The sequence below is a fragment of the Antechinus flavipes genome, chromosome 2, assembly GCF_016432865.1.
Source record: "Antechinus flavipes isolate AdamAnt ecotype Samford, QLD, Australia chromosome 2, AdamAnt_v2, whole genome shotgun sequence".
NCBI classification, from domain to species: Eukaryota; Metazoa; Chordata; class Mammalia; order Dasyuromorphia; family Dasyuridae; genus Antechinus; species Antechinus flavipes.
Window position 1 is genome coordinate 265,127,265 of NC_067399.1, and position 24,960 is coordinate 265,152,224.

At 33.7% G+C, this 24,960-nt stretch overlaps 1 protein-coding gene across 2 annotated transcripts in view; it reads left to right on the forward strand.

Moving 5' to 3' along the window:
* LOC127549190 (formin-like) overlaps positions 1-24,960 on the forward strand; it is a 344,725-nt gene that overhangs the window by 16,758 nt on the left and 303,007 nt on the right. The window contains exon 3 of one of the 2 annotated variants that reach the window (XM_051977020.1): positions 24,073-24,105. The exons of the other annotated variant lie outside the window; for it this stretch is intronic. Within the exon in view, the coding sequence (XP_051832980.1) occupies positions 24,073-24,105 (33 nt within the window). The remainder of the gene's footprint in view (positions 1-24,072; positions 24,106-24,960) is intronic. 2 annotated transcript variants of the gene reach the window in all.

Below are 24,960 nucleotides of genomic sequence, written 5' to 3' on the forward strand. Positions count from 1 at the left end.
TCTTTCCAAAAACAAGATTAGCCTGCCTTCACTCTTTGTCTCTGCCTTTTTATCTGTTTCCTGCCATCTGTCTCTGCTTCTCGCCCTCTGTCTCTGCATCTCAGCCGTGCCTCCCTCCATCTTGTCCCTCTCTCCCTCCATCTCATCCCTCCCTCCATTTTTCTTCCCTCCTTTCATCTTCCCTCTCTCTTTCCATTCCTTTCTCTCTCTCTGTCTCTCTGTGTGTCTCTCCTCTCTCTCTATAAATAGATAGATATGTAAATATAGAGATAGATCTTTATCTATTTTTTTCTGATTGATTTCCCTTAAGGGAGGTACTTCTTTTTTTTTCCCTTCAGTTCTCAGTCAGGATGAATTGGATTCTATTGCTGAGGGCTGCCTTCTTTTTCACTGTGACTAACTTAATGAGAATTTGTTCATTTCTGCAGGGATGTACAGCAGTATTCTATCTCCTACGGAGCCCTAAGGGGAAATGTGGTTGATGTTAGTGGGATTGGAATGGCACTCTGTGGAGTATTATTGAAGTATAAACATAAGAGGAAAAACTATTTATATTTAAGAGTAAAGTTTTAGCTTTTTCTTTGAATTATATTGAGAAAGTCTTAGGGCAGTTTTAATCTTTAATAACTTTGACTACCCTAAGACTTTTGGGACACTCTGTATGTATTACACAATATATATTAAAAATAAAAGCACAAGTGTTTGGGGAAAGCACTAGAAACTAGGGGTATCATGAAAGCTTCATGTAGAAGATAGTGCATGAGCTCGTTTTTTTTTCATGAAAAGTGTTTAAGGCAAGATAGCATGTTAACATGTTAAAATAAGAAAGTGAACACTTAGAATCAGAGCTTAGAGCTCATCTAATCTACTCTCTCATTTTATTTGCAGAGAAAGGAACTAAAATATGCATGTAGTTGAAGGAAAATAGAGTAGAAGGGAACCATTCGTTGTTATATAGAGGGTCATTTTAAAGTTAGAGAAAGGGGGAGATATGCTTCTTTCTAAAAGGAAGAAGGAAAAGGGTTGGGGATGAGTGATTCATCCCCAATAGAATGGACAGCATATGAAGACTATACTATATGCTCTGACACATCTCCTGTTGACTCTTTCAGTTCATACTGATTACTTGACTTTTTCTCCATTTAAAAAAAAAAAACAATTTACTTCATATTTCCTTTTTTTTTTTTAATAACTTTTTATAGATAGAACCCATGCCAGGGTAATTTTTTACAGCATTATCCCTTGCATTAACTTCTGTTCCAATTTTTCCCCTCCCTCCCTCCACCCCCTCCCCCAGATGGCAAGCAGTCCCTTACATGTTGAATAGGTTACTGTATAGCCTAGATCATATTTCCTAATTCTTTATAATTCCTTATGCAGAATCTAAACAATGAATTTATAAACCAAAAAAATGTGCTTTGAAAAAGTGTTCAAAACCACCATCTCTTTGGGAACATCTGTAAGATCCAAGTGGCCATAAATTCAATCAGTTTTTACTGAGCATTCATATATTAAATAGTCTATTGGAAAGAACATTGTACTATGAGTCAGGAGATTTTGTTTTCTAGTTCTGCCAACTAGCTTTGTAATCTTGGACAAGTCACCTTCCCTTCCTGGGTCCCAATTTCTTCATCTGTGAGAGAAGAATTGATAGGTGAAATAAATGATTTCCAGGGTCTCTTTTAGCTTTAAAGATTCTGAGAATTTCAGGATGAGATAGACAAATCTATAATAATCTTTGTTTGAAAAGAATTTAAGTAAGAAAGCTTAATAGAGAAAATACAGATAAGAATCACATGAAAGAGAAGGTAAGAATGGGACATAGCATAGGTGGAGTGAGTATCCACAGTGATTAAAAAGCTGTCTAAAGCAAAATAATAGATGTTAACTAAGATGATAAATAGACAATAATATTCAAAGATCTACTATCTCATTTTTCTGGCATAGTTCTTTCACTAATACAAATCACATGGTCTGATCTTTAGTTATTTCTCTGGAAAAAAAACCATCAGTAACTATACCTCAATCTAATGGTGAACCTCTTTAAACTTAGGTGGGTTATTTTTAAAATGGAAGGAAGCAAGAAAAGCCAGGAGAAGAAAGGAAGTGAGGAAACAAGCATTTATTATCTATTATGGGCCAGGCACTGTACTCTCATACTCATGTCCCATTCAGTCTTTGCAATAACCCTAGAAGGTAGTTGCTACATAAAACTCATTGCTTGGATTATACTCAAATCTTTCTATTTTGGTAGGATCTATTGAAATTGGGTCCCACTGAATGAATGCATTAAAAAAACATTTTAAAAGTACCAACCACTGGGGATGCAAATATAGGAGATTATGACCTATTAAGGGGAAGAGAGGGGAAAATATAAATGGAAGAGTAGTGACTAATGAAGAGTATTTTAGTTGGAAAAGTTATAGGAATGGCGAGTTGAACTAAGAGGAATTAGACTGGCACATCCTTTCTAGGGTAATGATAATATTGATATGATTTTCGTTCCATAATGAGAAAGGAAAGTGTTAAATACCTGTTGAGATTATAGAAGAAGCAGAGGATACACATGCTTTGGTGGCAGCAAGGAAGTTGATGATCAAAGAGATAAGTGAATCATGGTCTCTTTGACTTTTGACTACTTGTACTTTCCAGTATTCTACTTTATCTTGTTTAGGGAATAGAATTATTCCTGGTGGGGAGAGCAGGGAGCGGATAGAGAGAGGAGCACCAGGACTGAAGATAGGATTAAAGCAGGGAAAGTAGCAGCAAAGGGTAGTTGGAATATAGTGCCAATAGTAGTAGGAAATGAGCATGGCAAGATGCTAAATTGTAGGAGAACATTCTTATACTTCATCTTTATTTTGTTTTGGGATTTTTCTTTTTTGAATAGAACTCTCTATCTTGTCCAGGGTACAGGAGCAGCCATTCCCAGGGCAGTCCCACTAGTGATAAGCACTTTTTTTTTTTTTTTTTTTTTTTTTTTTTTATAGTTATAGCTTTTTATTTACAAGATATATGCATGGATGATTTTTCAGCATTGACAATTGCAAAACCTTTTGTTCCAACTTTTCCCCTCCTCCCCACCCCTCCCCTAGATGGCAAGTAGTCCAATACATGTTAAACATGTTAAAGTATATGTTAAATACTATATATGTATATATATATCCATACAGTTATTTTGCTGCACAAGAAAAATTGGACTTAGAAATAAGGAAAAATTAACCTGAGAAGGAAAACAAAAATGCTAGCAGACAAAAACAGAGGGATTGGAAATGCTATGTTGTGGTTCACACTTATTTCCCAGAATCTTTCATGGGCGTAGCTGGTTTTATTCATTATTGAACAAATGGAACTGATTTGGTTCATCTCGTTGAAGAGAGCCCTGTCCATCAGAATTGATCATCATATAGTATTGTTGTTGAAGTATATAATGATCTCCTGGCCCTTCTCATTTCACCAGCATCAGTTCATGTAAGTCTCGCCAAGCCTCTCTGTATTCATCCTGCTGGTCATTTCTTACAGAACAATAATATTCCACTCATTCACATACCACAATTTATTCAGCCATTCTCCAATTGATGGGCATTCACTCAATTTCCAGTTTCTGGCCACCACATAAAGAGCTACCACAAACATTCATGCACAAACAGGTTCCTTTCCCTTCTTTAGTATCTCTTTGGGGTATAAGCCCAGTAGAAACACTGCTGGATCAAAGGGTATGCACAGTTTGATAACTTTTTGAGCATAGTTCCAAATTGCTCTCCAGAATGGCTGGATGTGTTTACAATTCCACCAACAATGTATCAGTGTCCCTGTTTTCCCACATCCCCTCCAGCATTCAGCATTATCTTTTCCTGTCATTCTAGCCAATCTGACAGGTGTGTAGTAGTATCTCAGAATTGTCTTAATGTGATAAGCACTTACTTGACGTGTTCCTTTTTATGCCTCTTGGGGCAGTTTGGTAGCTCCACAATTTCTAGAGTTCACCATATTGGTGCTGGAGACTGATCATGATAAGCACTATTTTACCTTGAAACTTTAGAGCCCAAGAGATTCACTAGCTTCATTCTCCCTGGCCACAGGAATTACAGGTATACTTGACATTCATACTTTACCTTTGTATCTCTGTGCCTGACCATACTTTCAGAACCAATATATGCTTGATTAAAACTCATTGAATTTGAATGGAATTTAAATAAATATATTGAGTATATTGTAAGAGTAGGATAGTCACTTTATGAATATGAATTAGACTATGGAATAAATGAGAGGATCAAAAATCCTGGAAAAAGAATATTTCCAGTTACATTAGGCTTGGAATCAGAAAGACATCTCCATGAGTTCAAGTTCAAAGTTAGACATTTACCCCCAGCTGCCACTGATATATATTCTATAATAACCTGCTAAAAGAGATAATGCTATGAGGATTAGGGAATTTTTCTAACTGGCAGCACTTGACTCTTGCTTTTAGAAATGCCACAAGGCTAAAAATGGTTTTAAGACCCCTAGGTTTGTGCCATCCATTAGACAAATTCTTTTCATGCATACTCCTTAAAACTTGTGATAATTTTAGAATGATCCCATTGCCAAGTTGCTTCTGGTCACAGCTAGTTTACAAAGCAATAAAGGGAAAGGAGGAGGGGGCAAAATAGGAAGCAGAAATTTAGTTTAGTGAAGAAGTTCTAGAAAATGTTAATCTGACATATAAACTAGAATTTCAGCTAATTATCCTGAGAGTCCAAGTTGCAGATTTTTTTCCCCTTACTGTTTCTGCCCTTTTTGTTGTTATTCAGTCATTTCATTCATTTCTGACTCTTTGTAATCCCATTTGGGGTTTTCTTGGCAAAAATATTGGAGTTGTTTGCTGTTTCTTTCTGTGATATATTTTATAGTTGAGGTGAAAGGCAAACAGGATGAAGCGACTTGCCCACAATTACACAGCTAGTAAATGTGTGAGATCACATTTGAACTCATGATGATGAGTGTTCCTAACAGTAATATTCCTAATTCCAGATCTGGGACTCTATTCACTTCCCTACCCAGCTGCTCTACTATATCTGGCTCTAGATTTATACTGATTGGGGCAGTTAGATGGCACAGTGGATAGAGCACCAGCTTTGGAGTCAGGTGGACTGAGTTCAAATGTGGCTTAAGACACTTCATACCTCCTATCTGTGTGACCCTGGATAAGTCATTTCATCCCAATTGCCTGGGGGGGGAACAATTAAAATAGGATATAAACTGATTTCTCAACCTTCTCTAGTTCTCTAACAGTACAGATGAGTACTTTTCCCTATCGGCAAATGTTAAGGTTATATTATCAGCTGCTTTCTAGATGTTTTCATTGAAAATGATCTAACATCTAGAAGGGGACAGAGGCAATGTAGCTAGTTCACTATACTTAGTCAGTAGGACCTGTATTCAAATTCTGCTTGTGACACTTACTAGCTATGTGACCACGAACAAGTCACTTAAGTCCTTTAAATCTCAAATTTCTTATTTGTAAAGTGGAATTTGTTATATTTGTATCACTTCATAAGGCTTATTGGACTCAAATGAGATAGGAAAGAAGGAAGAAGGGAAGAAAGAAAGAATAGCATGAAGAAAAAAAATTATGGAAGGAAGGAAGGAAAAATAATTTATGAAATACCTACTAGATACCATGTACTGTTCTAAGCACTTTATAAATATTGCCTTATTTGATTTTTCACAACAACACTACCAGATAATTGTTGTTATTATTTCCTTTCTATATTTGAAGAAACTTAAGGCAGATGGAAGTTAAGAGGTTAACTAAGTGTAGAGTCACACAAATCGGAAACTTCTGAGATCAGATTTGAACTGGGTCTTTCTGATTCTAGACCCAAAGCTTTATCCATAACACCTAGCTGCCTAAAATTGGTATTGGAACTTGGGTCCCATGACTCTAAGTTCAGAACTCTTTTACTTCTTTCTTACTCTACTTCCTCCTTTGTAAACTAAAAAAGTACATGTAAATACTGGGAAATACTATTTGTACACAGAAGACTGGGAGCTCCATAGTTGCCTTCTTTTTTTGAAATGCTTTTGTTTTGTCAATGGAAATCTTCCCTCTCTAGTTAAGTCATAAAGATGATTAGAATGATGACCTACTTAGGAGATAGGAAAGCTGAATTCTTGACTGACACTGATATGCTGAGACATTGAGTAAGTTATCTTACCTGTGTAAATTTATTCATAGAATTGTAAGATAATAAATGTGAATGTAGAAGGGATATTAGAGGTCATCAAATTCAAGTTTCATTTTACAATTAAAGAAATTGAGGATCAGTTAGATGGTGCAATGGATAGAGAACTGGTTCTGAAGTCAGGAGAACATGAATTCGAATCTGGCCTCAGACATTTAATACTTACTAGCTTGTGTGACTTACTTACCTGGGATCACACATTTACTATCTGTGTGACCCCAGGTAAGTCACTTAACCCCAATTGCCTCACACACAAAAAATTTTTAAAAATTAAGAAACTAAGACAGAATTGCAGATGATCACATAGCTAATATATTTTTGAGATAGGATTTGAACCCAGACCTATGTTCTACAGCATGTTTTCATTCTTCTTCTGTACCTACTTATCAGTAAATTATTGTCTTTCCTGTATCTCACAAGAATGTTACACAGATAAAGGATGTATCAGAATTGAATTTCAATGTGGGGAATAAGGTGCTGTAGAAATGGTAGAACTCTTAAGAGACAGTGTGCTATATAGTGGAAAGTGATTTATTTGGATTAAGTTAGAATCCTGATTTTGCTTCTTTCTTCCTACATGGCCTTAATCAAGTCATTTAACATCTCTGAGCTTTAAATCCTCATATGTAAAATTGGGGTGAGAGATGATTTAGATGCCTCTGAGATTCGTTCTAATTTCTTAATCTATTATTCTATGAAAATCTCAGGCAGTGAGGCTAAGAAGGTTAGCACCATAGGTTTGGTGTGCATATAGCACAAATTGGTGTCAATCTTTTCCATGTTCATAGATCAAATTCTTAGTTCTGGCTGTTCCAGATGCAGTCTTTTGGTCACAAAAAAAGAGATTAGTCAGGAGAATGTGGACTTTACAATTCAAAACACAACTATTGGAAAAATATTATTAGAAAAATCAATTTAAAAAGTTATTCTAGTAATGTCATATTACTGCAGAGACAAAATAGTAAATATTAATTGGAGAGAGTGTTGTATAGATTTTCTTTTTTTTCCCTTTTTTTCTGGAAAATTTTCCATTATCCTGGGTGTAACACTTGCTTCCACTGTAATATAATTTAAATCCATGTTAATAATTTGTGTGACCTACAAGTAAAATTTTAGGAACCCTATTTTTGAGTTTATTTTTTTAAACAGATGCCAAAGAAGACTTTGTGGTATAACTTGATTCCTATTATTTTAGGAATATATAAAAGATGAGAAATAACAGTACAATAGAAATTTTAAGAAGTTCAAGTCAGCAAAAATTGCTCTAGTTAGTTACACTAAGACAAGAGAAACAAACAAAAAATCAGTGGAAATTAATTTAAAAATATTAACCTTAAGCTATTGAGGATTTATTCAGTAGAGTAGAGGAATACTGACTAGAGTTGAAATCCAATAGGAATGGCAATCCAATGGTTTTCAGCTGGATCCTCTGTGCTATTCTGCAATAATACTATCTCTTATTGGAGCAAAGCCTCCCTCCTCTCTATATTGCCATTCTAGACAAGCAAAATGAGGCTTTGGAAAAGTGCTACTATTGTGTATTGAGCTTTGTGGTAGAGCTAGGATAACTCCTTGGGGATTTCCTTTGACTTAGTTAGAATGCACATTCTCCATGGCGTAATCTTAGAAGGTGTAGGTAAATGGTCATGACATCAGAGTTGCCAGTGCTCACAGATAATATCCACCTCTTCTTTATCAAGTCATTTGATGTCTAATTCACTAGTAGTAATATACTTGCTGCAAATAATTTCATCTATGCCTAGATTAGTTCATTCTCATGTATGCACATGTATCCAGTCATTATTCTTGGTAAGGGGGGAGGTGGAGAGGGAGATAATGAGACCACAGATAATGGAAACCCATCATCTCAAAATTTATTTTAGGTAATACCTTAATCTTTCTTCTTACCAGATACCTTATTAGAGTGATTAAAAAAGGGCAGAATTCATCAAAATTCATAGTGTTTTAGGGTTTACAAAACACTTCCCTAGTAACAGCCATGTATGGCAGATAGTTTAGGTATTATCTGCTTTTACCAATAAGGAAACTGAGGGCCAGAAAGTGATTGGCCTAATTTGGTTTTCATGTAGTAGAGATGGAATTGAAAATCTTACCTTCTATTTAAAGACCTTAATTCTTTCTACTGTATTAGAAATGGAATTATTTGAATTTACCTCTTATTATTTTGTCTGTTCTCCATTGGAAATGTCACATAGTAATCAAATACATGGTCATTTATGCATTAGCAAGAAAACTAGATAATCCATAAAATGAATAACTATTCCCCTGATGCTATCTGATTAAATATCTTCCCATAAGCAGAAGCCTTGCTTTACTATTTTATTCATTCAATAATTATTAAGCATCTGTTATGAGCAATTGATTGAACTAGGTGGAGAAAAAATAAAGATAAATGTTGTTTCTATTGTTTTGGAGTTTACCTATTATTTATTTGTTTGTTTTCAGAGATTTTTATTTTTAAAACATTCATGGATAATTTTTCAGCATTAACTACTGTAAAACCTTGTGTTCCAATTTCCCTCCCTTCTCCAAATGGCAAGTAATCCAATATAGGTTAAACAGGTAAAAATATAGTAAATCCAATATATGCATATTATACAGTTATTTTGCTGCACAAGAAACATAAAATCAAAAAGGAAGAAAATAATATGCAAGCAAACAACAACAAAAAGTGAAAATGTTATGTTGTGATCCACATTCAGTTCCCACAGTTCTCTCTCTGGGTTTAGATGGCTCTCTTCTTGACAGGATCATTGGAACTGGCATCAGTTATCTTGGAGTTTATTTAAAGAGGAAAAGAAAAATGCTAGCTGATATATATAAAACAATTTTCAAAGTTTTCTTCTCACAATAAACTTTTGAAATGGGTTGATCAAGTATTATTTAGCACTGTTTGACATATTTTAGAAACTGAAGCTAAGTGAAGTTTTGACTTAACATCACAAAAATAAAAAGTGTTAGAGCTTGAATTCTGATTGAGATTTTTTTGACTCTAAACCCCCAGTTCTTTCTGTTATACCATGCCTAAGAAAATTTCATATCCCTAAATAAAAGGTGTCCCCCCAAACTCATGTAATGTTAAGCTACTAAAAAAAAAAAAAAAAAAGAAACTGGATGAAGACTTTGGGAATACTTTGCACAATAGTGAATCATATTTTGTTTTTCAGTGTTTTGCATAGTTCATACAAAATATTCACCTAGTGGCAGCTAGCTGGCCTAGTAGATAGAGCACCAGCCCTGAAGTTAGGAGGATCTGAGTTGAAATCTGGCTTCAGACACTTAATACTCCCTAGCTGTGTGACCCTGGGCAAGTCACTTAATCTTAATTGCCTCGTCCAAAAAAAAAAGTTCACAATACACACCTAACAAATATTTGTTGAATTAATGAATTCTTATGATATGAACAAAAGAATGGTTATACTAGGTTAAAATATTTCATGCTAGAATTAGTGCTTCTCTAGAATAGAGAAACAAAATGATATTCAATAATACATTGGTCTTCTATTTGATGTCTGTTGCTATGTAACGCTCTTTTTCCAGTGATGAAGAATGAAGAATTCTAAGGAGAAGGGAGAACTGATAGCAACACAGAGTAGTCCAGTGATTTCTTCCTCATGGCATCATGATCTACATATGTCCTAAGAGCTTTGTTTGCCCAATATAGTAGAGTAGCAGAGCCCTGCTACTGTAGTTGGAGAGCCTAGATTCAAATATCATAACTAAATTTACCCAATCAACCAATACTTATTTTTGCTTAAGTTCTCCAAGTTCTAGGTGCTTCTTTCTTAAGTACCTGGCCTCAAGTTCTCTTTTGATCTAGTGAACTCCTTTATTTTTACTATTTGGGTAGTTACACGTTTGGATAGTAGATAGAATTCTGGATGTGGAGTCAGCAAGATGAGAATTCAAATCCAACCTCAGACATTCACTAATTAATTGTGACCCCAGATGGGGGTAATGACACCAAATGGGTATAATGATAGCACTTATTTCTTCAGATTGTTGAGAGGTTAAAATGAGATGATATTTGTAAATCACTTTTCTTCTAAGCACTATAGAAATGCTAGCTATTGTTATCTTACCTCATCCCTTCTGCCCTTTATTTTTTTTAAGAGAAGATAAAGGTGTGATGTCCTTAGCTTTTATTGTTAACTTTTTCCTCATTTTGTCTTTTCAATTAGATTGCAATCTGAAAAAAGAAAACGTTGTACAGTTAAAAGAACATGGGTCCTGGCATCAGAACCCAAATTTAAATTTCATTCTTATTAGTGTATGTCCTTGTTCAAGTCATAACCTCTCTGAACCTCACTTTCTTTATCTATAGAAGAAAGCAGTATCATTACTACTTACCTCAAAGGATAATTCTAGAAAAGCAAGCTTAATCATTAAACATCTTAGTAAATATTATAAATGTAGTTTAAAGAACTTAAATAGTTTCAAAACTACATTTGTAATATTAAGATGTTTTCATTTCAAATTTCAATATTCAATGGTGAATATTAATAGATATAATTCACATAAAAGCTCTTTTTTTTTAAGATAATTTTTAAAGAATGTAAATACATGGTGCGAATTAGAGTATCAGCCCTGAAGTCAGGAGGACCCAAGTTCAAATTTGCCCTCAGACACTTAACATTGCCTGGCTGTGTGACCCTGGATAAGTCACTTAACCTCAATTGCCTCATCAAAAAAAATGTTAAAAAAGAATGTAAATAGATGGAGAGAATTCTAAGGCCAAAAAGCTGAACTCTGCTTTATGAACTGATGGACAAATTTTATAGATTGTCCATTTAACTTTCTGTTGTAATCTGTGATCTCTATTTACTTGCTTCTTTCCTTACTGCTTACAAATATATTCAGTTCTCCTAATCCTTAAAAACAAACACATAGACACACATACCCCAAAACCAAAAAATCCAAATCACCCTATCTATTTGAACCTTGCCATTCCTTCGTTCTTTCATACCATATCTCTTCTCCTTTTCACAAGTGAACTTTTAGGAATGCTCTATATGCTCATTGATCAACTTCCTCTTCTCTCATTCACCTATCAATCTCTTCTATTACGGTTTCTGATCTCCTAACTCAATTGAAACTACCCTCTCTGAGAGGAGTGCGGGAACTGAGGGTGGAGCATAACATAACATTCTTACTCTTTTTGTTGTTTGCATTTTCTTTTCTTTTTGATCTGATCTTGTGCAGCAAGATTATTATACAAATATGTTTACATATATTGAATTTAACATATTTTAACATGTATAACATATATTGGATAACTTGCCATCTAAGGGAGAGGTTAGGGGAAAGGAGGGGAAAATTTGGAACACAAGGCTATTCAAAGATCAGTGTTGAAAAATTACCCATGCATTTTTTTGAAAATAAAAAGCTTTAATAATAATAATAATAATAAAGAAAATAATGGTTGAAGGAGACAGTGGATGACTTATAAAGAGTCAATAAATAATCTATAAACTAAAAAAAAAAAAAACACCTCTCTGAGTTTATCAGTAATCTTTTTATTGCCAAATCCAATGACCTTTTCTCAGTCTAAATTGTTCAATAATAATGAATAATACTGCTCTGTAGTATTTAAAACTTTGATTATCCACTCTTCCTGCATAATTATTCCTTCATAGGTTTTCATTATACTGCTCTCCACTCTGTAGAATTTACTGGTTTACTTGTCTCACCAATACTTCTCAATCTCCTTTGCTGGATTGTCATCAATGTCTCTTTCTCTCCTTTCTTTCCTTTCTCTTTCATTCCTTTCTTTTTTTCTTTCTCTCCTTCCTTCCTTCCTTCCTTCCTTCCTTCCTTCCTTCCTTCCTTCCTTCCTTCCTTCCTTCCTTCCTTCCTTCCTTCCTTCCTTCCTTCCTTCCTCTCTTTCCTTTCTCTCTTTCCTTCTTACCTTCCTTCATTTCTCTCTTTCCTTTCTTCTTTTCTTTCTTTTTTCTTTTTACAAAACATAGGCATGGGTAATTTTTCAACATTGACCCTTGCAAAACCTTCTGTTCCAACTTTTTCCCTCCTTCCCTCTATCTCCTCTCCTAGATGGCAGGTAGTCCAATACATGTTAAATATGTTAAAGTATATGTTAAATACAATATATGTATACATATATTGCTGCCCAAGAAAGATCACAATCCTTCTTTCTATTTTTAAGTTTGATTCCAGACACAAGTGGACCCACTTGTATCTCTTTTGACATATTAGTGATGTCATCTGTTCCATGATTTCAACTGTCATATTATAGAAATGATTTTTATTTCTCTATATATCCAACCCTCATATTTCTCCTGAAATTCAATCTTGTTGCATCAACTGCCTATTTTATATTTTCCCTTACAGGTCCTATGATCTCATATATATAATATGTCCAAAGTAACAGTCATCATTTTTACCCCCAAACCTTTCCATTTTTCCTAATTTTTATATTCCTATGAAGGAAATCACTGTTTTTCTAGTAGACCAGGTCTACAGTTTTGGAGCCATCCTTCTTTTCTTTCTCTCATCCTCAACTCAAATCAGTTGCTGAGTTGTATCGATTTTTATCTCTATAGCACCTCTTGCATCTGGCCCCTTCTTTCAACTCAAACTATCATTCAGGTACAGGTCCCCATAATATCTTGCCTGAATTACACAGTGGTCACCTTATTGTATTCCCTGACTCCATTCTCTTCCCTTTTTCAATCCATTTTGCATACAGTTGTTAAAATTACATCTACTTGTGCTACTGCTCTAGTGATGGATACTCTCTCGTTTTGGGGATAAAAAGCAAGCCTTTTCTTTCATCATTTTAAAGCCCCTTACCATCTGACCAAAGCCTAACTTTTAAGGGCTTATTGCAAATCATTCTTTTTTTTTTTTAAGTTATAGTTTTTTTATTGACAAAACTTATGCATGGGTAATTTTTCAACATTGACCCTTGCAAAAACTTTTGTTCCAACTTTTCCCCTTCTTCCCTCCGCCAGATGGCAGGTATTCCCATACATGTTAAATATATTAAAATATATGTTAAATACAATATATGTATACACATTTATATTGATGTAGTTATCTTGCTGCACAAGAAAAATTGGATTTAGAAAGAAGATTAAAAATAATCTGGGAAGAAAAACAAAAATGCAAGCAAACAATAACAGAAAGAGATTGCAAATCACTCTTATCTTTTTCATGAGCTCTCTTTCAACCAAACTGGATTGTTTTCCGCTACATGAAAAGTCATTTCATTTTCAGTCTTCATGTCTTTGAACAGCCTCTTTTCCATTCCTAGAAAGCCTTCCTTCCTCATTTTTGCCTTGTATAATCTCAAGCTTCCTTCAAGATTATATTAAATGTTATTTCCTACATGAGGCTGATTTCTGTTAATGCCCAACACACTAGAAATTTTCTATTTACTTATCTCTGTATATTTAATCTCCCCTCAAGAGAGTATAAATTCTGTGAGGACAAGGATTGTTTTGTTTTTGTTTCTTGTATCTCTAGCATCTAATATAGTGCTTTGAACATTATACTTAATAATTGCCTGTTGCTTGAATAAGCAAATAAATGGATTTAATAAAGCTTGTTGGATGAATGAGTGAATAAATAGGTATCCTTCATTTACTTGGTTTTTCCCTATATAGTAGTTTATACCAAATTCTCTTGAGTGGTTCTGAATGTCTATGAGATTCTCCAGGGCTTGAGGGCTAAAGATATCATAAGCACAGTATTATCCATAAACAAGAGGATGTGGTTAATTTTTAAGAAGAGAAAATTCCTCTCAATTTGGACTCTGTTCTGATTCTCCTCTGGGAAAGTAATGAACACTTTTGGTGAGTATATATCTTCCATTTTATGCATCAAATGATATTAATGATCAAAGATGTATTATATAATTTAAGTAATCTAATATCTTTTTGATACATGCATGTGAGATATTATCTCATTAAAAAAGAGACCTTAAAACAACATTTAATTTACAGAAATAAATGTATTTCTTAGAGTTAAGAAAGTAAACATAGTGAGATTTTGTATTCTTTACATCTTGGGTGATGATAAAATAGTATATTACAATGTTATATAACTTGTGAAAACCTGCTCTTTACTAATGTCCTTATCAAAGATAAAGACCTTATACATGTAGATTATTTTTAATTAAAAAATTTTAATTGACAGGAAAGTAGACATATAGATCAGAAGCTGTTAATTGTACTTTGTTAATTGAGGGGAAGTATTAATAAAGTCTAACATTCTCTTGCCACCTTGTCCCCCCCATCTCCCCATCTTTGGTATCTTCCTTTCTTGATAACTTGTGAATTGATTCCTTGATGCATTCACAATTTTGTCACCTTCAGTACACATGTCCTTCATGTACACTTCATCTAATTAACCAGAATTTCCTGAATTTGTTCTCTTTAGAATCATTTTCTACACCCTCTCTTAAGTATATTTGAAATTGTGATATTGGAGCCCTGAAAGTATGATCCTATTTTCATTGATTTTGAAAAATTTATTAGAAAAATCCTTGAAGATAAACCAATATACACAAAGATCTCAGTATTATAAATAAGGAGGAAGGGGAATTAAAACCAATATAATTAAATTATAATGATACAGTCTTGATCCTGGAAGAGAGTTAAGAAAATGGTCTTCCTTCTTTTATTTGCATTTGTTAGGGATTGAGGATAGGAAATACTGTCTTTATTGTCAGATGCAATTGATAAATTAATTGGTTTTTACTAAATAGCTTCTAACAAAGAAGGAATGGCTCCCTGGGGGTAGAACAAGAATATGTGCTATTCAGAAATAAAAGGGTATTTAATCAAAGATAACCATAAAATCATTTTTTAAAAACTTTCTGCAGTTTCCTTCATTTTTATTCCATTGGTTGTCCTTCAGTTTTAACCATAAATAGCCTGGATCCATTGGCAAAATTGAGCTTTCCTTAGACAGCTATCTCCGTTCTGTGAGATGACACTTTTCATAATTTTCTTTTATCTGTATCACAATATCTCAAGATCATAGCTTTAGAATCAAAAGAAATAGAGGCCAAGGAAGATTAAGTGATTTGCCCAAAGAATGCAAGTAATAAATATCAGAAAGGAGATTTTAAACCAGTTCCCCTGACTCTTGTGACAGTACTCTTTCCACTATATTCTGTTGATTAGTTTATATTCTTAACCTGTTTTACAGCTGACTGCTGTTATTTCTCTCTCTGGCAAAGAAGTAAAGTCTTGGCTGACCAAAGTGCTTTGTAGGCTTATTTTGTTTTGCTCATTATGGTAATTGATTTATAAAATTGGATCATAGATTCAGAATTGGAAAGGACCCAGACGCCATCTTATCCAATGCCTTCATTTCACAAGTGAAAAAACTGGGACCTGAAGACATCAGTTAAATTTCTATATAAAATTGTTGTGATCATTCCATGTTTTTTGGTCCATCCCTATCTCATTTTTTCATCAATTTCTTTAAATAGAACTGGTTAGAGAGCTTTATATTAAATGTTATCCCCCCTCTCCCTTTTTTATTTTTTTAGTTTCATACTCTCATCTTTGCTATACTAAATTAGTGGTCTTCCTGTACAGAGGCAGCTAATTCAGGACTAACCTATATCAGAAGGTTTTTTCCCCCTTCCCCTGTTAAGATATAGTAAATTTCATTTTTGTATAATGATATTTAGTGTTTGATATGTCTGATACTTATCAATTCTTTTCTTGAAGTATGTGTGCTGTATAAGCATGAAGCAATATGAATTTTTAAAAAATCAGTCTGTACTATGTACCAAGCATCGGTACATAGTGAAAACAAAAACTGAAATGTCCCTGCTTTCTCAATACCTCATTTTCTAATTGAAGAAGAATATAAATAAAAAAAAAAGTTCAGATATAGGATGAGTGGGAAAACTTGTAGATGATAGGATAGATGACAAGACCTTTTTCGGTTATTATCCATAAATCAGATGACAGTGTTTTCTGGGCCTACCATAGGACTGATAGTAAGTACTGAAGGACCTTAGCAGTGACAGAGTAAATTGCGAAATTTGATAGCCTTCCAACTCTCACAGGAAAGAGTAGAGTTGGTGATGTCCATTTTATTCCAGCCATTAGAACTGGGGAAGAGATTAAATGGGAAGGCAAGGAAAAAGGTGTTGTAATGGGAAAAGGAACTGGCTAGCTTCCTAAGGGTTCTGTGAGTAGTCTACAAGTCTTTCACCTCACTTATTCCTTATTCTTGATCAATATCTTCTGAAAGCATAACCTTAGCACTTTCTTAGAATCTGTCAAAGTTTTCATTTCATCAACATAGCTTTTGAGAATCCAGGGTCATTACTCTACCATGATAAAAGCAATGGGAAAGGATTTTGTAAAAGTATTAGACCTCTTCACCATCACAAATCAGCCATCTTATCTACCTGTGTAATAAGACATGGAATACTAATTATAATAGCAGAATAATGATTTTTACCAAAGACCATTACTGTCTGAACTCTCCTTAAAAAAAAAAAAAGATGACAAGAATGAGATGACAATGAGGATGACAATTTTATTCACCAAAGTCCTTCTTTGGTGTTATGTATTTGGGAGATGACCTGGGTTTTGAAGGTTTTAGCATCTGAGTACAATCTTGAACAAGTTCTACTGAGTTGAAGACAGACTGTCACCTAAGGATCAGTCTTGTTAAATTCTAAAAGGTTCCTTCACCAAAGTTTAGAGACCAAGTGATGAATTTTGTGAACAAAACCACTCATTCAACCTTATGTTTACTTAAAAAAAAAAAAAAAGAGTTGTATTATGTATCAGTAATCCTCAATATCGGTACAATTAAACATATTTTGAAGATCTGAAATGCCTTGGAAATTTGTTAAATGTTTACTATGAGCCTAGGGAATATAAATCCAAAAAAGTAGTACACTCTATGACTTCAAGATCATTGTATTACATTCTAATTTGGGAAGACAGTATATAAAAGGGAATTATGGAAAGGGATTAGCATATTGGCTTTGAAAGTTAAAGTGATGGTTAATTGAGCCACAGGGGAGTAGATTGACAGTCTTTTCAGAAATAATGATAGGATTGTTTTGATTATAGTTCCAGAAGTGAGAAAGTGGAGAATTGTTAAATAATAGTAATATAATTGGTCAGAAATGAAGCATTGAATAAGGTAGCTATCAATCATATCAATCAAGACTAGGGCTCAAGGGCAGTAGTTCTAGAGTGGAAAGAATTTTGTTCTTCAGGGCTTCTTGCCTGGAAGGTGGTAGGTGAAAAACAGAAGAAGTCTTGAGAATGAAATGAAATTATTAGGCAGTGAGCTGAATTCCCACATGCATTTTGGGAGACTAGATGGAAAAAAGAGCATTAAGAAGAAACTCTGAAGTAACTGCTGAATCTTGGTAGTCAAAAAAGTTGGAAGTGTCTGAGCAAGAGTCAACTTGTGAATCAATCATGAATGGATTTTAGGGGGTCCAAAAACTATGATGGGAAAAAATTTACATCTTCCTTTTCTTTAATTTTTGTTTCCTTTGCAATTATATTAATTTTTATTTAATATACTTAAAAAACATCCTGAGAATGATGCATAGATTTCATAAAGATTAAAAAAAAATTAAGAATTCTTGTATTGGAGGGAAATAACACTTAACTCCCCATTACTTTATTTTCTAATTAATTATTAATTATTTTCCACAAGTTATATTAAAAACCTTTTTTTATATTTGTTTTTAAAATTTTTGTGTTCTAGGTTCGCTCCCTTATTCTCACCTATTATACCTTTATACATTTCTCACCTTTGTATTATCTTTGGTACTGCCAAAATGGCCATCTCGTTACTCTTCACGCAAGATATTTCCTCTTTCATCACCTTGTCATTTCGCAAGCATTCCCTGTGCTTAGAATGCACTACCCCGTCATCACAACTCTTTAGAATTCTTACTTATATTCAAAGCTCAGCTCAAATGCCACTTTCCATGAGACTTTTCCTGATTCTCTCAATTGCTAGTGTCTTTCCAGAGAACTTGTCCTGTATTTCTTTTATGTGTACTTATATTTGAACATGTTGCTTTCCCAATTTAATGTAAGTTCTTTTGAAAACGAAAATTGTCACATTTTTTTCCTGTACTCCCATTGCCTCACTTTGTGCCAAAGATATAGTGGGTGATCAATAAATGCTTGATGATTTATTCTTATTGACCTATTTGGTCTTTGCAACATAAACTTATCAAAATCTTACCTTGTATTTCTTTTCTGTGCCTGCTTTGTCTTTGGTATTGAGGTAAAGATGAATTTTGAATTATACTTTCAATATAGAATATTGACTGACTAAGAATGACTAAGGCCCTGTGTTAAGTGCTGAGAATATCGCAAGGGTGAAATAAAATTTTCTGTCCTCAAAGAACTTATGACTAGTATTCTTTTAAATAGTATTGAGCATTCTATATTTTTAATGTTGGACCTTTGAGTCTTAGGCAAAGTAAATTTCTTTTTTTGAAGAAGTAGTCACTATGAAATGTGATAATAAGATAGAATGATTTTTTTTTTTTTTGCATCAAATTTGCCTGAATTGTGTAGTCCTTGTTCTCTACAATTGTATCAGTGATGGGTGACTAAGATGGAGAAGTGAGATATTGGTATGATCTCCCTTCTTATTGGTACATTAGATATTTTAGTAGGTCTGGTCAATGAAATTGATTAATTTCTTAAGAGTTTGGACTTAAAGTTAACAATCAATTGTATTTTATGGCTATAGAAGGAAAAATGTTTGACAGAATCATCCTTGGATGTATCTTTTTATTCAAAAGAATAGGAGATCTATCTTTAACCTTACTTTGGTGTTTTCTCTTCTTACTCTTTCTTTGAGGGAAGTGATTTCTTTACCTCCACCTTCTCAGAGATGGATTGTGGATAGATTATTAGATGTGAAAGTAAAAAAAAAAAAACAAAAAAACCTGTGTTCAAATGTGAATTATTAGCTGAGTGACCATGGATATTTCACTTAACCTCTCTGTTTCCTCAGCTTTAAAGTGGGGATAATAAAAACTGTGTATTTTTTGCATCAGGATTTCCATAGAGGGGAGAAAAGGAGAATGAACATAAAATATATTGTTAACTTTAAAGTAATAACAATAATATATTATTGTTTGGTGGGTGATTTGCTTTTCATAAAATGATACATAATGAGATTGTGCCACTTGGATTCTTTTCAAACATCTTTCCCCCCAAAAAATCTTTAATTCATAACATACTGATTTCATTTTCAAAATTAAGGCATTGGCATTTAAATTGGTTAACATTAGTAATTTGTAGAGGGGTTGAATAAGTACCTTTTATTTGTTGAATACATATCACATATTTATTTATTTGAAACAAAATCCTTATTATCATTGTGGGTAGCGACAGACACTTTTAAAAATTAAACTGATAATAATAATGTTGACTGGAACTAAGGTCATGATTTAATGAATTGAACCTTTTGAAAAGTACTGTCAACCCTCACTCTGTTTCTAGGGCATCTGTTGCCATAGTAACCAAGGTAGGCTTTGAAAGATGAGAGGAAAGAAAATGGGAGCATTGCCTCTTTCCAGCTGCTAATATAGGGAGTTATGGGAATGATAAAGAATGGAATAATTGTGAGAGGTTTCTATAAGAGTTTCTAGAAGCTGGACCAAAATGTGTCATAATGTATGGAGCTAAATGTTAGAGAAAAAGCTTTTTTAGCTTAGGCTCAGAATAGTGTTTGGAGGCTATATCTTATGGTGTAAGCAATCAGTGATGCCTTGGTTTTTATGGAGGAAAAAGGTTTTTTTTTGGTTTGTTTTTAAGGGAGAAATAAAAGAATACATATTTTAATTAGTAGAGGAGACAAAGAAGGGAAAAAGAAGTGGGGAGAGATTAACTCAGTCCATGACTGATCTGTGATCTGTTCTGACCAAGACAGAATTCTATTCTTCAGGATGTTCTTGAGAAATTGTCATTTTTTAAGGTGTTTCTTAGGACATAACAAATAACAAAGATGCTAAATTTTGTCTGTGGTGGGAATTTCTGATTTAAATCATAATTTTTCACAGCCAATTTCCTGACTCAATGCATACTTTCAGTACAATGAGAAGGTTCACTTATCAGTCTCAGTCTTTTGTTTTGTAATCTATATACTAGATTTTTGTGTCTCTGAGCTCACCTAACAAACCATTTTACATTCTTGGAATACAGTGGCACTGTCCTAAATACCTATCACTGTCCTAATAAGTCCTAAATACCTACTACTGAAGCCAACAAAAATAAAAGCAAATAAAGCATGTTGCCCTGGCTTGCCTGCCACTGGGCTTAAGCTTTATAGAGTGTTATCTATCAGTTATCTGTTGATGATAACTTGTCTCAGCTGCATGCCTTCTGTTTCTCTTTCCCTTCATCTATGCTTTGTCTTAATATGTTTTGCAAACCCCTTCTTCTGTATGATGGGAAGGAAAGGGGAATAACTAGCCAAGTCGTAATATTGTGTTAGTCATTCATATCCCTACATCTTAAGAACTGGGAAGTGAGCTATAGAGGGACTAAAGAGCCAGAGGCTTGAGAATTGTCCAGTAATATAATGAAAGGGAGGTGATTAAATAGAAAGAAAAGATTGTGGATTACTAGAGAGTATTTAGTGGAGAGTGAGTGAGAACTGTGATAAGTACAAAGATATATTAATTCTCTAAAGATTTTGGGGTAGGTGAACATCTCCTGTGGAAACTAAGTACAAAGAGCACAATTTTGTGTGGAGATTGTCAAATAGAAATTGTTTTATGATTTCTGTCCCCTATATGATAGTAATGTTCTGAAACACTGGGTTAAAACCAATGAGTTTTTCCACTAATTACGTCATTGATGTAAAATTGGCAATCTATGCATATAGACTACATCCTTAAAATTATTTGAGGAGAAAAATATATAGCTAAAAAATACATAGTTATACACTAATGAAAATTTACATTAAGTTATAAAAATATTTACTGAAAAACCATTTAATTTGATTTCAATTCAGATAAAAATGTTTTATTCTTTAAAAAAAAACTTTTTTGCCTTTTTTAGTTACATTACCTTAACTTTTCAATATATTCCTCCCTCTCTAGAGATCCATTCCTTTTAACAGAAAATTTAAAAAAAAGAAAAACACTAGCAAAACTGAGTAACAATCAGTATTTAATTTTATGTAGTAATACATACTCATGTTCTCCTTTCCCATTCCCTTCTTCCAAAAAAAAAAAAAAAAAAAAGACACGCCCTTATGTCTGACTAGGTATTGTTATTGTGATAATATTTTTGTTTTATTTCCAATTATGTTATGATTGTGTGTATGGTGTGTGTGTGTGAGTGTGTGTGTGTGTGTGTGTGTGTATGTATATGTATTTTTTCCCTCCTACCTTGGCTTAATTTGTTTAGTTTATAGTTACTATGTTTCTCTATTTTCCATTCTCATTTCATATGATATAATGTAACTGTTAACATTTGTGCATCACTACAATTGTTAACCATTCCTCAGTTAACAGGAATCTACTCTGTATTATCACAAAAGTGATATTAGTAATATTTTGGTATATGTGAGACCTTTCATTTTACCATTGACCTCCTTGGAGTATATGCCTAGCAATGATATCTCTGGGTCAAAAGCTATAGTCACTTTTTTTCAGGGTAGATTCAGATTGCGTTCCAGAACGATTATACCAATTTGTCACCAAAAATGAAGGAACTTCACCGCTACCTATTTTTTTGCATCTCCAACATTAATTATTCCTATCTCTTGCCAGTTTTGCCAAGTAAAAGTTGAGATGATTTTGGTTTGCATTTTTCACATTATTAGTGATTGGAAATATTCTTTGATATGATCAATAAGATGGGATGGCATCAAAGGGTCCTTTCAATCAATATTATTCTGTGGTTGCTTTTGAATTTTATATATCATCTTGCATCTTTTAGCTTTCAGGTTTAGAGCTTCTAATTATAACTTGGAAGGAAGGAAAGAGAAATTTCCTATGAGCAAGCCATCTATCTATAGCACTGTCATAGTAGTGAATTTGTATGCAGTGTGTACTTTTCATATAATTTCATAGTACTAAGGTTTATACAATCTGTTTTTTTTCACTTATGATTTTTCCCCTCATGGTTTGGTTTATCAGAGCATACACTAGGCAAGCAGAGAAATTACACAATTATCCTGGAGTTTCTTGTTCCTAAAGTAAAATATGTAAAAGTGCAGCCTTACACTTTAGACTATGTAATATTATTAGAGTTGCACTGTGAAAGGGAAGTTTTAGTGGATTAGCTAATAGGTTTTTGGGAACAGAAACTACCTGCCTATTCAAATAATAAACCAGTGTCCTTCACAGAAAGTTACAGAAGTGATACAATTTACATAAGAAAAATGAGTTTGTTCAAGATGCTCACCTTCTTGGTGGATCATAAGAACCAGAATGATCATCTAGTAACAGAAACTCAGTTGAGTGTCTCTCTTTTCAACTTTATTTTCTTTCTACTTCACCTTTTCCCCAAAGTGGGCTAATATCTCTTGAGCAATTTTTTTGTGTGGGGGGGGGGGGAGGTGGGTGGGGGGGAGAGGGTTGAGTGGGTGGGCCATACTGAGATACTATTTATTTATTTATTTTAATGACTTTTTATCGACAGAACCCATGCCAGGGTAATTTTTTTTTTACAGCATTATCCCTTGCATTCACTTCTGTTCCGATTTTTCCCCTCCCTCCCTCCACCCCCTCCCCCAGATGGCAAGCAGTCCTATACATGTTAAATAGGTTACAGTATATCCTAGATACAATATATGTGTGCAGAACCGAACAGTTTTCTTGTTGCACAGGGAGAATTAGATTCAGAAGGTATAAATAACTCGGGAAGAAAAAGAAAAATGCAAGCAGTTTATATTCATTTCCTAGTGTTCTTTCTTTGAGTGTAGCTGCTTCTGTCCATTCTTGATCAATTGAAACTGAATTAGCTCTTTTTATCAAAGATATCCACTTCCATCAGAATACATACTCAAACAGATACTATTTATTTTTTAGCTGTTTTTTTTTCCATTAGCATTTTTCCACATACAATAAAAGATAGTTATCAACATTCACTTTTGTAAAACCCTGTGCTACAAATTTTTCTCCTCTTCTCCCCAAGACAGCAAGTAATCTGATATAAGTTAAACATGTGCAGTGCTTCTAAACATATTTCCATATTCATCATGCTGTGTAAGAAAAATAAGATCAAAAGGGAAAAAAATACAAGAAAGGAAAAAAAAAAAACAAGCAAACAACAACAGCAAAAGGTGAAAATACTATGCTTCAATCCACATTCAGTCTCCATAGTTCTCTCTCTGAATATGAATGGCACTTTTCATCATGTCTGTTGGAATTGCCTTGAATGACTACCTTGTTGAAAAGGCCCAAATTCTGGGAGCTATTTTAACAGCAACAGCAATAAAAAAGCAGAATCCAGTTTTTCACATTAGCCTAATTTATTTATCATTGAACATACTTCTGTACTGGAAATTGGAATTGCTAATAAAGAGCCGAGAATATTTTCTTATTTTTAGCATTAGTCTTAATCTCCATCCATAAAATTATTTCTCTTGGGGGAAGGAACAGAAAAACAAATTACATAAGGAAGATGTGACATTATTCAATCCAAGCTAATGTTTGGGTCACTGGATTGTGATATTACTACAGTACCAGAAAAATTATATAGGTATTCTTTACTTGAGCCAATTGTATTTTGCCTTCAGATCAATTTGATTGTTTTATTTATTCTTGCTTTCTTTTGTAATGAAAAGGCTTTTTATTCATATATATATATGCTTTTATCCATAGCACTCCTAATTCTTTACAAGGAGGGACTACCAGGTGGGTGCAGAGTCTCTTGCTTTTGTGATATATGTGTACATATGTGTGTCCTGTTGGATTTCTTGTTTATTTCCTTTCTCCTTGGAATAAAGATAATGATTTTAACTGTTTCTGTGTGGTAATGTCTGGAAAGGAAACAACATCAAAGTATCTGTTAAAACAAACTCATTATATTAAGCTGAGTTATCTGGAGGTAGAGGGGAAATGAAAGGCTCATTTGGGTTTTTAATAACCTAGAGTTTCTAGGATCTTTTCTAATACCAAAATACAGATGCAATTTGTTGTCACTTCATTAAATATGCTGTATTTATAGTGCTTGTTAATCCCAATAGCAAGTGTACTCTGGTAATTTTTTTTTACATAAATACTCATCTAATTTTGACATGCACTTGTATTTGTCTTATCTATGAGAATTGTCTTAGCAAGGTAGTTTGGAAATGTGCAGAGAGTATACCAGTGCACAGTACCATCTCTTTGATCTTGTGCCTCTTGAATTTATCACTTTTATACTGTTATATTTTTGCTTTGAAGGACACTTCGATGGGTTTTCATCCTAAATTCTAAATCTGACTACTTCAATATGCATGGCAATAATACAATAGTTTTCACCTTAAATCCTAAGATTGTACTAAATTTTTGGCTCTGTACATACATAAAGATTGAGGCAATAGAAGAAAATTAAAAACACTTGGTTTTGTGATTCAGAATGGTGATATGATGTAAGTCAAGGTCACATTATCACAGAAAGCAGTAATTGCCTAATGACAAATAGAGCAACTTACATTTAAAGGTGGGTGTTTTTCCAGAGAGTTAGAGAAACAATGCCCTTTGGGCCTTGTAAATTCAGTGTGCTAG